The 15,309-nt window shown below is 44.2% G+C and overlaps 1 protein-coding gene across 1 annotated transcript in view; it reads right to left on the reverse strand.

Annotated features, from left to right (window-relative positions):
• The window catches only part of SLC24A3 (solute carrier family 24 member 3), a 376,441-nt gene that overhangs the window by 142,107 nt on the left and 219,025 nt on the right, over positions 1 to 15,309 (reverse strand). The window contains exon 3 of the mRNA XM_074988441.1: positions 14,388 to 14,464. Coding sequence (XP_074844542.1) covers positions 14,388 to 14,464 — 77 coding nt within the window. The remainder of the gene's footprint in view (positions 1 to 14,387; positions 14,465 to 15,309) is intronic.

The raw sequence follows: 15,309 nt of genomic DNA on the forward strand, positions 1-15,309 counted from the left end.
CCCCCATTTCCTTTCTGATGTTGACCAGCCCTTACTTTCCTTTTTATCTCCTTTGGGCTACGTCTACACGTGCACCCAACTTCGAAATAGCTTATTTCGATGTTGCGACATCGAAATAGGCTATTTCGATGAATAACGTCTACACGTCCTCCAGGGCTGGCAACGTCGATGTTCAACTTCGACGTTGCTCAGCCCAACATCGAAATAGGCACAGCGAGGGAACGTCTACACGCCAAAGTAGCACACATCGAAATAAGGGAGCCAGGCACAGCTGCAGACAGGGTCACGGGGCGGACTCAACAGCAAGTCGCTCCCTTAAAGGGCCCCTCCCAGACACACTTTCATTAAACAGTGCAAGATACACAGAGCCAACAACTAGTTGCAGACCCTGTATATGCAGCACGGACCCCCAGCTGCAGCAGCAGCAGCCAGAAGCCCTGGGCTAAGGGCTGCTGCCCACGGTGACCACAGAGCCCCGCAAGGGCTGGAGAGAGAGTATCTCTCAACCCCCCAGCTGATGGCCGCCATGGAGGACCCCGCTATTTCGATGTTGCGGGACGCGGATCGTCTACACGTCCCTACTTCGATGTTGAACGTCGAAGTAGGGCGCTATTCCCATCCCCTCATGGGGTTAGCGACTTCGACGTCTCGCCGCCTAACGTCGATTTCAACTTCGAAATAGCGCCCGACGCGTGTAGACGTGACGGGCGCTATTTCGAAGTTAGTGCCGCTACTTCGAAGTAGCGTGCACGTGTAGACGCAGCTTTGGTGTGCTGCCATCATGGCTGTCTGTGGCATATTGAACACTGAATTAAAATTGTTAACAGCCACTTTAAATCATAAGGGTTCTTCAGGTCCTATTTCCCACTGAGGGGGCTCTGTAGAGAAGCACACGCTCTGGGTTTAGCAGCAATGAGTTTGTAGGAAGCCAGCCTGGAGTAAGGGCTGATTTGCACAAGAAAGGAAATTGAACCTTTCTTATGAGAATTGCATAGCTGGAGACAATCTACCTTAGGTCGAATTTCTGGCATGGCCCCATTGTGGAAGATTGATGGGAGCAACTCTTCCATCCTATCCTATCCTATCCTAGAATCATAGGACTGGAAGATAGCTCAGGTCATCAAGTCCAACCCCCTGCTCAATGCAGAACCAATCCCAACTAAATCATCCCAGTCAGGGCTTTGTCAAGCTGGGACTTAAAAACTTCTAGGGATGGCGATTCCACCACCTCTCTAGGTAACTCATTCCAGTGTTTCACCACCTTCTTGGTGAAATTGCTTTTCCTAATATCCAACCTAGACCTCCCCGACTGCAACGTGGATTATTGCTCCTTGTTCTGCCACCCGTCACTACTGAAAACAGCCTCTCTCCATCTTTTTTGTAATCTCCCTTCAGGTAGCTGAAGACTGCTATCAAATCCCCTCTCGCTCTTGTCTTCTATAGACCAACAAGCCTAAATACCTCAGCTTCTCCTCATAAGTCATGTGTTCTGACCCCAATCATTTTTGTTGCCATCCTCTAGTCTCCTTCTAATGCATCCACATTGGATGTGAGGCCCAGAATTGGACACAATATTCCAGATGTGGCCTCACCAGCATTGAATAAAGGGGAATAATCACTTCCCTAGATCTGCTAGAAATGCTCCTACTAATGTAGCTCAATATGTCATTAGCCTTCCTGGCTACAAGGGCACATTTTGACTCATGCCAACTTCCCTTACTCCCTCAACTGCGAGGAGTACCACAATCTATGGGGCACCCGCAGGGTTCAATTTAGTGTATTCCTAAGATGGGATGAGTTGTGCCTCTCCATGGTAGGGGACAACATGCTTTGTTTCTCTCTGATTTGGGGTTATCAGTCTGACAATATTATAGCCTTCCAGCAAAAATATTTTATGCTTCTACCTATCCTCTCCGGATGTAAGCCATGAAACATAACATTGTCAGGATCCCCATTCACCTCTGTATGCAGCGGTATGTGGGACAGAGAAAGTCAACAGGGCTGGAAGCAAAGGTAAAGATCTGTAGAATACACATAGCTACTAATTCAAACTTTCATGGAACCTCCTAAGTAGAAATGAACTGAAAAAGAAAACTAGTCAGATACTTCCCACTCCTCAGACTCAATCCAAGAGTCATCAAAGCCCACACAAGCTGAGGTAAGTCATCTCAATGACCCCATCTGTTACAAAAAGGAAGAACACCCCAACACTCAGGGCATGTCTTCACTAGAGCTGGAGGTAGACGTGCTCAAGCTGGCTCTATTAAGTGTATCTGCAAGTGCATGGGTTGCAGGAGTGGCCAGTGGCCCAGAGTACGATCCTATCAGAAAGCCCCACGCATGCTATATTATTGACTACACAGCTATTTTTAGCTTTTTAGTCTGAGCAGAGCTAGCATGGGCACTTCTACCTAAACTGGAAATTATACTTCCAACTCCAGTGTTATCTCATCCTGAAGCTACGTCCACACTACAGCACAAATTCAAATCTAAAGCACTTAGCTCAGTTATAAATTGTGAATGTTCACACATCAAATACTGTTATTTCAAATTTAGGGGGCACTACGGCTGATATTCTTACTCTGACAACCCCGTTGGGATTAATGGGAAATTCAAATGTAACTGTTTGGATTAAAGGTAGTGTGGAAACAGCTTCTGTTTAAACCACTTTTATTGGCCCCAGAGGAGTCCCACATGTATCCCACAATGCCCCACTGTTGTCTGTTCTGGCTGATTCCATCTCTGACGCTCTCCACGTGTGCAGGAAGTAAGGTAACAGGAAGCCAGAGAATTTGAATTTGAATGGTATCAGGAATGCAAATTCATTTCCTTTCTGACCAATCTCCCCCCTGGGGCAAAGATTTTGTGGGCTGGCTGTTGATGGGAGGAATGAGAGCAATGCAATGTGGGAAGATGACAACGCATACCCACAACCACTTGCGGGGCATTTTTTCCCCATACTGCACCAGTGAAAAAACCCAGAATGCTACGGGGCTGAGGGAACTGTGGGATAGGCTCCCACAATGCACTGCTGCAACAGTCGACCTCTGGCAACTTGGTGCAGCAGCACAAACTCGTATTTGTGGGGAAATTGTGGGGAGGTGAGGATGCTGAAATTCCAATTTACAAAACCCAGTGTTACAAATCTGAATGTCACAAATTCAAATTCACCTCATAGTGTAGACATAGCCTGAGTCTAGCTACACTTCCCCAGATATAAAGTGGGGATAATAGCACACCCATCTGAGGGGTGTTGTGACGAGAAATACATTAAAGCACATGAGGCACTCTGATGCTACCGTAAGGTGGACATTAGCTTAGCAACCATTTCCTAAAATAACTGCCACACCAGTGAGAACACGTTGCTTTTTCCTGAGACAGTCACAACAGGTTGAAGTTTCAACATTTTGTCGCTTTTCTACAAAAGACAATTCTAAAATTTCAGTTCCTACCCTGGGACAATTACAGTAAACAGCATGCTCAAGCCTGAGGTCATCTTTTCCCCCTATGTCAGTAGCAGCAGAACAATGTTTAAAAAAAAAATAAAAAGCCTAGATAAAAAAAAAAGCTAATTTACATAGGCTATGGGAAGTTTTAAGCCTTGAGAATTGTAAAAGAATATTTTGAAACTCAGGAAAAGATGGAATTAAATTATTCGACTCCATAGCCCAAGATACCACAGGCATCAAGGTCTGAAATGACAAAAAAGTCAACTATGATGGATTCTTCCTATCCCCCAAAGTATTATATCACTCTAGGTTGTGCCACTAATTTGCCCAACTATTTCATAAAGATTTTAGTGCTCTTCAGAAATTCCTTGCACACAGTTATGGAGGAGTTCTCAACGTTCAAACATTCAGTAGTCATTTTCTTTTATTTGTTCTGCTTATCCAAGTGATCCTCCACCAAATGAAATTTTCCCAAGTATTCTCAGCATGTATGCAATAAAAAGTAATTGTTCTAAGAGCCTCAGAACATGCCCCTTTCCAAGCTATGTCTTCAGAACAAGAGGCCATACCATACCAAGACATACTTTTGAGGCCATACATTTGAAGACATATTTGTGTTCCTTCCCGACTCAGCTCTCTTTCATTATTGAAAAAAAAAACCCAAACCCTGATTTCTTTACAAGCAGTGGGACCACATCACTATCTTACAACGCAACTGAAAAGACCTACCATGGATAATATCTCAAATTCCCCCCATCCATTGTACAGTGTCTTGCTTCAATTGTTTGAATCGCTACCATTTCCAAGCACTATAAAGTCAACCAACTCCTCTAACGTATGAAATAAGGAATATATAGAAATGAGATCGGAAAGGAAAGCTCAGGTGTTGTCTAGGAGTTAAGGGTCAAGGCTTGGAGCTATAGTCATTCCATGGCCCTGGCTCCAAATTTATTAGCAAAAAAGAAACTAAAATAAAGAAGAAACCTTTTGCACAAGCTAAACACTGTTCAAATCTTCTGGACCTGTATTGCCAAAAATCCTTCATTCCAAAGGCAAAGAACATATGCTTCTCTCAAGAAGCCTACTCTCAAATCATTAGATCTGCCCACCAGATCACTGCAATAGTTTAGCCACTTGGTGTCTTGCTGGATTGAAAAGCTATTGGTCATCTATTTCTAGGCAAACAAATTTTGCTGGGATTTTAGACAGATTGGCCAGAAACACATCTCTACCCAGCTTTGCCTCCAGTGGTCTTGCCCTACCCCTTGCCTATGATGGGAAGGCACCATGATAATAACAGGGTGTCTTACCACCAAACTAGGGGGAACCATACCTGTTTCCCCAGGCAGCATAATTTTCATCCTTTTTTATGTTAAATTCTGTCTTATTAAGGAAAAGATCTAAGAGTAAACACAGCCAAAAATATAGTTTGGGAGGGGGGAGTGAAAGGAAAGAGAGAAGGGAACAACTCCAAGGTAGCTCAAAGGTATTTTGTTATTTGCTTCCGAGCAGCTATTGATGTACCAACCTCAGACAACTCCACTGTTGCTCAATCAAACCTCTTTGTTTTAGAAACAAAGCTGAGTCTTGTCTGCCTATTTTTAGTTTGTGGTGCTTTCTGGTTCCAACTGGGTCGAGAATGCCAGGAGAATGGCCTCTCCAACTATGTCTCAGTATTTCCACTTTTGGTGCCAACATAAACCAGGACGTGTAAAAACACATGGGGGAAATAAAAAGGAAACAAGTTTCTTCTTCATTTATTTTGAGCCCTGAACAAAGGACTAAGCCTGAGCTGAATTTGTATTTTAACTAAACCAGCTTGTCCATTCCTAACGACACGACCTCCACAGAAAAACATTTGCAAATCTCATGCACTTGGAATAATATGGGCAGAAACCATTCCATAATGACACACTGAGGTTCCAGTAATTGAATGTAGGACCTGGCTTTGTTTCATTCCAAATACTTACATAACCCATTTGAGATCTAATAAAAAATAAGACCAAGGTCAACTCGGGGCAGCAGTGACTCTGCTCTATCAGTGCACTAGAGCAAGTCATGAACAAATGTCTTGCCATTACGGCCTCCAATCATCTAACTAAAAATGTTCAGAAAATGTTAAAAATACCAACAGGCTGAGACAATTACAGGTGATACAGATGAAGCGTGGACAGTCTCATTCTTACCTTGGGAACGAATAAAATTATATCGGCTTATTTTATATGGTTATTTCTTTGTGTTAGGGATTCCCCGAGAGAGATTGTATATTGCTCCTTCTAAAATACTCAGAAAATACTTTGCACTTTTCAGCCCCAAAAGATCCAGATGAAACATATTTTACAGACACAGTCACCAATAAGGATAAAGAGAAAGGAGGAGGAAAGCACATTTTAATTAAAATTAATAACAAAAGAATTTGACAGAAAATCAGCAAAGGTGAGGAAAAGGCTCTCTTCCCCTACTTCAACTATGCTTTGACTGTGAACTTCAAATTTCTTCACAGGTTTAAAGACCCTTAATAGAAATAAAACAAAGCAGCAGAAATGTAGCACTTCAAAGATTAACAAAATGATTTATTCGGTGATGAGCTTTTGTGGGACAAAGAGGTCATCAGCTCATAGCATGAGGAAGACCATGACCCCATGCCACATTCTTGTCCAAGATCCGCAGTTGGGGTAGTAAATGAAGAAGGAGGTACAGAGGGAGCTCCCTGGTTTCCTAGAGAAAACTCCAGATTTCAACAATTCTGCAGGCAAACATCTATGGGCAATGAATTTGCATATAACTGGCTGGGCTGTTGGCATGCATGAAGCTTAGAAAGTGACAAGGGAGCTGGCTGCAGAAAGTGAAACACTTCATCTTCTTAAATATGCTTTCAAGGGTATTGCACAGGGAGGTCTCTGGCAGCCCTGGACAACAACGACTAAGATAAACTCTTCCTTTGCCATCCCAAGATGAAAGTTAAGCATAAGTCTCTTCTTTGTAACTAACAGTGCTCAGGACATCCACTGTTGCCAAACGGCCAGTTCAGCACCGTGGAAAGGTGCCTACAAAACTGTAATGTTAAAATCTTGAGCTCTGGGCTGAACGTTTACACTCAAAGACAAAGCAGGATACTGTACTCTGTTCATACCAGGCAGTTCTGACCATTCATTATATACTCTCTGTTATGTTTAAACACATTAATCGTGCAGAATGAAAGCAAAATATGACTTTAATAGGCCTGCATGCATTGGTAACTACGTAGTAACCAACATATTACTAAGAATGTTAAAATATCAAACTGTTAAAATCATGCTTAGCTGACAATAGTGGTGTTAAGACCTGGTGTGACAAGCACTCTCTTTTTTGGGCTAATTTTGTCCATAATTTAGCAATATCATTCCCTCCACAAAATACTGATTTTTTAAAAAAATAAAATTGTTATATGGAATGCCAGTACACCAGCAGAATAAGATCTCTGCTTCACTGCTTTGAATGTGTCACTATAGAGAAAGAAGAAAATATACTGGGACAGCAGATTCTTATATCTTGTTTTATCAGCTTCAAATATATGAATTTTAATATTTGCCATACTGGAATTTGATATAGTTGCTATACCTTGAATTTTAGGCCTGCAAGAAACAATGAACACAGTTTATTTTGACTGATGTTTAGTTGTGTTTTATTGATTCAACAATAATACAAATGGTTACAAAAATATTAAGCTGTCCTAGGAGCAGAAAATATGAAGCCCAAATCATTGGAAGAATGGTGATGAACCTGACTCATGATTTCTCCAGTCCCATTATATGAAGAAAACTTTATGTGAATGCAGTGTTATTAATAAATCAAAAATACAGCACTCTCTTCTTTCCTTTAAGCAGCCTGAGCAAATATGTTCTGCACAGAGAAGTAAAATAATGATTTTACTACCTCACTGTTACAATGGGTTCAGTGAAAAGCAAGTTCTGGGGCTGGAATCCTTTCTCAAATATCTTTTTCTTTGGACCTTAGAAACTTGAACAATATAGGAATTTAATGTGCCACATCACATGTCCGCAGGTTCATATCTTGTCCTAGGGTGGAGTGAAAGGCTTTCACTACAGTCATTTTTACAATTAGGGGCTGAATTTAAAGTCAGCTGATTAAAGAAGGTTACAAGTGTAACACTGACAGACCCAAGTTACCGGCACCAGGGACAGAACCTGCTGGAGGGTCTCAGAAGCTTGGGACATGCTTCCTCAGCCTAGGGAAGCATGTAGTACCTGCAGGCACTGAGACCTCATCTGGGGTGAGTGAAGTCTCTGCCCTACAGCCTCAGCTGACAGCCAGCTGGCCTTTAGCTCATGTGATAGAGTGCAGGGCTTTAGACCCTATGCTCACAGATTCTATCCCTAGGGCTGGCAATCTGGGTCTGTTGGTGTTACACAAGGTTAATACAATACTCTAACAAAGCATACTTGCATATCGTCAAGACAAAGTAACTGTGGACCAGGTTTGCTAAAGTATTTAAGCCCATAAATATGCCTGGATGCTTATGATAATCCCAGGGGTGGGGGCGAGGCCTCAGGTCAGAAAGGGTGGGGCTGAGAGAAGTCACCCCTCTGTCCAGCGCTCAGAGCTGCAGAGTGGTGCTCCAGTGCTCTGGCGGCAATTCAAAGAGGCCAAGGGCTCTAGCCCCTGCTGCTGTAGCAGTGGTGGGAGCTCCAGGCCCCCTTTGAAGTGCTGGGTCCCAGTGCACTTGACTTCCTGGCCCCTCCTCCTCATCCCCTGTTGACAGGTCTGCCTGCAGTGCTTAATTTGTGCTGGAGCTTGTTGGAGCTGAGCCCTGGGACCTCTAGGCTTGGCAGTTCATAGCCCTGGAATCTCCAAGCTTCCGACCAGCAGCTGGTGCTCTCCTGCGGCCCAGCTCTGGAGACAGCAGGGCTGCCAGCAGCAGTACAAGAAGGCTGACATGCAGCAGTGCCGACAGCTGCCATGTGTCCAGGGACAAGGTTGGGGCGGGGGCCTGGCTTCCCACCCCATAGTCATACACAGGGTCAGCACAGGGCACTACTTAATTTGGGGCAAAGGGGTGACCCCAAATTTAGTAGTGTCCTATGCAGCTGCTTCCTCTGCATATGCCTAGGATGGCCCTGCTACTTAGCTAAGGCACTGGCATGTCTAGCACAGTCCATTGTGTCACTAAATAATGGGATGTAGAATTAAAAACATCCCTGCAAGTTAAGCATCAGGTCCGTGACTCAAACCCTTAGTCTGGGTTCCACAGCCTATCCCTATCATACTAAGCCCCACTGGCCCCTGCAAAGACCTCTGGTCCTTGGTTATACCTGCTGACAGAGCTGTCAGTAGAGCTCCAAGCATTTTACAAAAGGTCAGTGCAGGATTAACCTGATTTAATCTTTGGCCAATGCACTAAGTTTTGGCGCCACCCACAGGAGAGCTATATGGTGGGGGAGCCAAGCTGTGGTTCCCCTCCAGCATCAGGGTCCTGTTTTCTGCTCTGGCACATGCAAAACTTTCTGAAAAATGGAATTTTTTTGATCACCTATTTCCAGTGGTGCCGACAGCCACCTGGGGCCTCGGAGCAAGGTGGGAGCGGGGCCAGGCTCTGTGCCCTGGAAGGGGTGGGGCCCAGGGCAGAGGGGCGGAATCAAGGACAGAAGGAACAGGACCAATGGAAGAAGGGGTGGAGCCGAGGGTGGGAGGGGCGGGACCTAGGGCAGCTAGCTTTTAGCACCGCTCAGATCATGGCGCTGGGTCCCCGTCCCCTCAGAGCTGTGTGGAGCAGTGCAGCAGCACTGCTATAGCACTTCAACAGGCCCCGCGGCATCTGCCCCCTTTGCTCCCTTTCCCATTGGTGGGCTTGTCTATTTCTTTTCCTAGAATATTTGCAAATGGTCATAAGACCCTGTCAAACCAGGCTGCTCAAAGAGTAGAAACGGTCACACAAAGTACATCAAATTAGACTCCTAAATCCTTACCTAGGCACCTTACAGTAAGTGGCATTGAGAATCAGAACTCAAAAACCACTATAGAACCAATGGGTATAACTGTGCACCCAGCACCTTTCAGAGCTGATCACTTATTTGAGCACCCACGCGTGAAAATTTTGACCTAAGGCACTACATGAGTTCTTTCTGTGCCCCAGCTTAGCGTGCACACTCCAGAACATCTCAGAGACCAGTATATTGCCACTGATTCTTGGAAATATTCAGCTTTCCAATATTGATGCTATACACATTTACAATTGGAGTCACTTAGCTTTAAAAAAAATCATATCACAGGGTATTTGCATGATGAGAGAAAGTAATAGGCTGTCTTTTGAAAGGGAAAGGAAATCACAAATCACACATTTCTGACAGTGACTGTTCGTTTAGGCTGACTAAAGAGAGAAGATACCTTAAATATTCATCAAGAGCAGGTATTTTCTTGGCTCTGAAAATGTCTCTACTCCTCTTGGGTGAGAGGCAATTTGGCACTTCTATATCAACTATAAAGACATTGTAATGGAAAGAATGGTCTTTCATCCACAGTGTGGAAGTTAATAAGTAGCCATGGAGGTAGAAGTGTATTTCTAGCTCTTGGCGATAACAGTAGCTGTTGAGAATAAGGCCCTGTACTCACACAACAGTGCATTGGCAGAAAGGCCAGAACTTATTTCACATAATTCCGGGTCGAAAACACTATTTTTACCTAGCTCCTGGAGCACGTAATAACGGCTTTAATGTTTCAAAGCACCAGTAAAGGAAGGTACGTAAGCACACCTAACTTTAAGTACCAGAGAGGTAGCCCTGTTAGTCTGTATCTTCGAGAACAACAAGAAGTCCTGTGGCACCTTACAGACTAACAGATATTTTGGAGCATCAGCTTTCACAGGCAAAGACCCAAAGGGGATCTTTGCCCACAAAAGCTTATGCTCCAAAATATCTGCCTAACTTAAGCACGTTAGCAATTCCACTGGCTGCAATGGGACTATTCAGTTGCTAAAACTAGGCATGTGCTTAACTGCTCAGCTGATCTGGGGCTTTAAAATGGGATTACTGAGGGATCTCCCATGACAACTCTGCTTCTGTGACAAGTTTCAAGCATTCAAGTCTCGTAAATTGCGGCTCATCCTCTTTCCTCATTAAAGCATTAGAGAGGCAGTGTTGCCAGCTTCCAAGATTGCTAATATTAGATATCTTCCTCCAAGTCCTACATCCTGGAGTCATGTGATTATACAAGATACTCAACTTTTATTTAAAAACAATTTCAAACCCTCATGGCTGTGGAGGAAAGGTTGAAAACTAAAACTTAAAGATTAGAGCCCAAAATCAGAAGGCAAATAAAATAAGGAAGCCGTGTTGGGAGGGAGTAGACCCTGTCCCTGGGAGCATCTTCTTGGGACGAAGTGTGGCATGGTAGCTTTCAACTCCACCTAAGCGCCCCCATGCCAAAAACCGCTCTGGTCCTCCCAGGATGTCTCTTCCTGTGACTCGCCCCTCTGGCCTGCTTATGATTGAGTCCACCCTTTCAGCAGAACAGGAAGGCCAACAAAATAGCATCCAAACTTTGAATCAAGCCTTTGATGTCAAGTTTGGGCTCCATAGGTCTCACCCTTATCTCAGAGCTCTTCTGTCCCATCTACAGCCTCATGCAACCATACCAGTGGCTGGTTGGGTAAGCTGGCCTTCCCACTGTATTGGGTTCCAGCCTAGGTACCCTAACCCCAGCAGCCAAAATCCACTTCATCCAGCTCCTTGCAGTTGCTTCCCTGGAGTTCTTCCTGTGCAGCCTCTCTGAGGCCTAATCTCCCAAGGCATTCTGAGTCCTCCTTTCTCTCATAGCTTGAACTCTGAGGGCCTTTTCCTGGAATCCATGCCAGCCTGATGATACACCCTCTCAATTAAATGCTTCGCAGGGCTCCCCCTGCAGAACTCATGTTCCTGCCCCTTTGCCAGGGCTCCCTGATGGAGAGGCTCTTCTATGTAACTCCTGGCCACTTGCCAGCCTCAACTATTCAGGGGAGGATCCAGAGTTTGCTGTCCTTCTGGGCTTCCTTCTCCCTAATCCCAGAGTGACTACAAACTCTGCAGACTTCCTGAGCCCTCTTATAAGCTAAACATCTTCCCAGCTGTGCTCAGCTCCAACAGAGTCTGGCCCATTCTCCAGGTGCAACCACATCACAAAACTGGCCTCTGATGCCCTCATTTCCCTTTCAGGGACTTTATATGGGGGAAAACATCCCATCGCAGCATTACTTCTGAAATTTCATGATTTTTAAAGCCCATTTTGCAATTTTTCAAGCCTGATTCTGACTTTGCAAAGCTTGGGGTTCGCAGTACCAGTGAGAGAGAGAGAAAGAACGGTATGTTCATGATATCGCAGAATGTGGCACTACACTTATTCCTTTGTTACATATACATACTTCCATGGTGCTTCCTTGAAACCATCTCTTCACCCACGTACCTCATAATTCTACAAAATACGTCAAATCACTTCTGAAATGGTAAGTTATAGAGGCCTGGCAGTGTCACTGCAATTAATGAGATCTCAGAACTACCCTGAGGTAATGGCCACCTTCTTGGAACTGAACCAAGGATCACGAGAGCTAAACACATAAGTTACTATTATTGCTGACAGAGAGGCTTCCCAGGTAGGCCTGTACATGATTTAGAGTCTCTGGGGGATCTCGTGTAACCCACACACCTACGTATGGTTGACTGCCGCATGTAGTGGCCTCTAGGCCACTTGCACAAAGAAATGAATGTTCTTTGCAGCGTTAGCTGAGCTGGCTTTTAACTCAAACTGTAGAGGCACCTGCATGAAATTCCAAGGCGCATCTGTACCACACGCTCACCAGTTGCTTATATACTTCGTCTGCTCAAAGGACACTCATTCTGCGAGTCTCAAGCTCACAAGCATTTGTATTCTGGGTCAGCCCCTGCTTATGTGATGGTCTCTGAGAATGCACCAAGTCCCTCTAGAGCTTGAAGAGTCAAGGCTATCTAGCTAGGGGGGCAGTAACAGACTCATATCCTCTATCGATCAGGCACAGAGGGACACCTGTAACACACACTGACTAGTGAGTTATGCCAGGACTCCTACAACCATTGTAATTACGGGATGGTGATTTGTTTGAAAATGTCTGTGTGATACAAGTTACAAGACTTTTCCATAGCTCTAGTCGTATAACTGCTAGCTGCTAGTCAATGAAAAGAAACCAGCATTTATTAAAATGTTGCAGTAACAGCTCACGAACTTCTCAGATGTTTCCTCATCACTGGATGCTTCTTGGACTTTACAAACTAGCCCTAGACCATAATATAGTTGATAACTCTAAAGATACAATTCACATTTTCTTTAGCTTCCTCACCATGAGACCTCTGGCAACTTAGTCAGTAAAGGACTGAAGGAAACCTAAAAACGTAAGTCTCTAACTCTTTCCCCTGGAGCAGTCTGGATATTGCCAGGTCGGATTCAGGATGCTCTGTCCAAAGTTTCTCACTTAGTTCTTCAGTGCAGATATGCACTGTATCTCTGGGCCTCTGGTGATTTGTGCCCACAGGTGTGAAGTCTTGGTCTTGGTTTCATTTTTTTGAGTCACAGTGTTGAAGAAGTAAGCTTCTGGAACAGTTCTAGTCTTCACATGGGATGCCTAAGCCATAATATGATACCCAGAGGCAACTATTTAGAAATAAAATGTATATGCATTTTGGAGAGTCAAATCTGGGCCTGACCACCCTTGACAATATCTCTTTAGCATCAACATGTTCAGAGGTTCTCAGATCACATGGGAAAGGGAGGTTAGCTCAACACAACTTTTATATTATGTTATTTGTATTATTTATATTGCAATTGCCCTCCTAGATTCTGTCAGAATCAGAGGTATATTTTGCTGTCATACTCATACGGTCCTTGCCATGAAAAGCTAAGAGATTTCACCCTGTGTGTTCAGACTCCTCAGGCTTGCCTGGCGCACCAGCCTTTAGTTGCACTTTCTCTGGAAACCATTTCTGCTTGTTCATTTCTCCTGGAATAATTTAACTTGTTGACCAATTTTTCACTTAAAGCAAATGGAGGGTTGCCTACGACACACCACCACCGCCACCAAAGAGGACTATCAAGTTACAATGACGGCAAGTGGCCAAAGAACATTAAGGACAGGTTCTGTGCCACAGAGCAGCCTGTAAAAGTGGAATGCTGAGGCTACATAGTTGTTCTCTGAGTGATTTCCACATAAACAGTTAAATCATAAATAAACCATAAACAATATAATGTGTGAATAGTTCCACTGATAGGTGTCAATTCCGTGGGTGCTCCAGGGCTGGAGCACTTCTGGGGAAAAATTACTGAGTGAAGATCACCCACAGCATCACGGTCCCTCTTCTTTCCCCTCCTGCGTCTCATATGCCGGTTGTCCCATGCTTACCTACTCCTCTTCCCTAGTACTTTCTGAGTGCCGAAAACAGCTGATTTGTGGCAGAAAGGAGGGAGAGGAGTGGAGACAGAGCGTGCTCAGGGGAGGAGGCAGGGCAAGGATGGAGCAGGGATTGAAAGAGGCAGGGTGGGGACACAGACTTGGGAGAAGGGGTACAGTGGGGAGGAGCCTGGAATGGAGGGGGTGGCTAGCATTATTCAGCAAATTGAGAAGTCAGTGCCTATGGTTCTGCTGGTTTTAAATGCTATTATTCTTGTGCAAAGATAAGCATGTGTTTACATGCTTGATTGGGGCCTTTAAAAGCCCAATCACATACACAGGAAAAGATGCAATATTAAAGAATCAAAATAATTTATAACTCGCCATTCTTCAACAAGGTTGAGAACAGCCCTTGGGACTTCTATGCACAAGCATCTATCCATGGGAAGAAATGGCAATGACAGAAAACCAGATGGATAAGAAACAACCTCAGCTCGTCTGGTACTATTTTACTTCCAGTTAAAAAAAAGTGTAAATGAAGTCAAAACACTTACACAGAGGACATGCAGGATTACAGCTCCATGTCTTCTGTCTTCATTTGTAAAGATGTCACTGGGGAATTCATGGAGAGCTGGGGAAAGAGAAGAAAGAAACACTTAATTGTGGTATTGGAAAGATAAGATACATTGTAAAATAAGTTAATAAAAACAGCTAAATCCTTCGCTAGGTTGCTAATTTTGCAACCAACATGAGTGTTGGGTCACTGGTTTTTGCTACTATTTTACATTATGTTAGCTCACTGAACCTCTTCTCTGGCCATTTATAGATATGTAATTCACAGCCATAGCAACTTAGTCTGAACTGAGCCATAACCCTTATCTCTCACAAAGATGCCTTAGTGACATCGAACAAATTCTAAGTACAGCAACATGCTCCATGAAATGTTAAGGATGAAAATGTCTTATTCTGGGTTAAGCAGATTCATACATATCACAAGGCATTTGTTACACAATGTTTTGTATCTGAAACTGGAAACTCCTCAGAATGGGTGCTGGAGAAGAACAGCAGTTGCTAGACATGTTTGAAGTAAAGCTGATTTATTGCCATGGGCTTCTCAGCATGACGCACTCTTGGAATACACAAAACTCGGCATGGTTAGGAACAGTGGGGTCTTGTACCTATCTATCTCACAGAACTTGGCTCGGGGTCAGATCTCTCCTGCCACCATTTTGGAGCAGCTAGGGAAATAAACAATACAAAGCTGTAGGCAGAGCAGGCATCAACCATCTGACTGGGGCGTGGATACCTGGTCTTTAGTGAAATAAATGTAGACAGGTAAACCGCACCCTCAGAAAACATCTGTCCGATCTGAGCACACAGGAGGGAGGTCAATTCAAGCCAAGTATGGAGCAGTCCTTTTCAAAGTAGACACTGATATTGCTCAGTGGGAGATACACAATGGAAGCTGTTGCTACT

Source organism: Carettochelys insculpta, chromosome 3 (assembly GCF_033958435.1).
Source record: "Carettochelys insculpta isolate YL-2023 chromosome 3, ASM3395843v1, whole genome shotgun sequence".
In the NCBI taxonomy this organism is placed as follows: Eukaryota; Metazoa; Chordata; order Testudines; family Carettochelyidae; genus Carettochelys; species Carettochelys insculpta.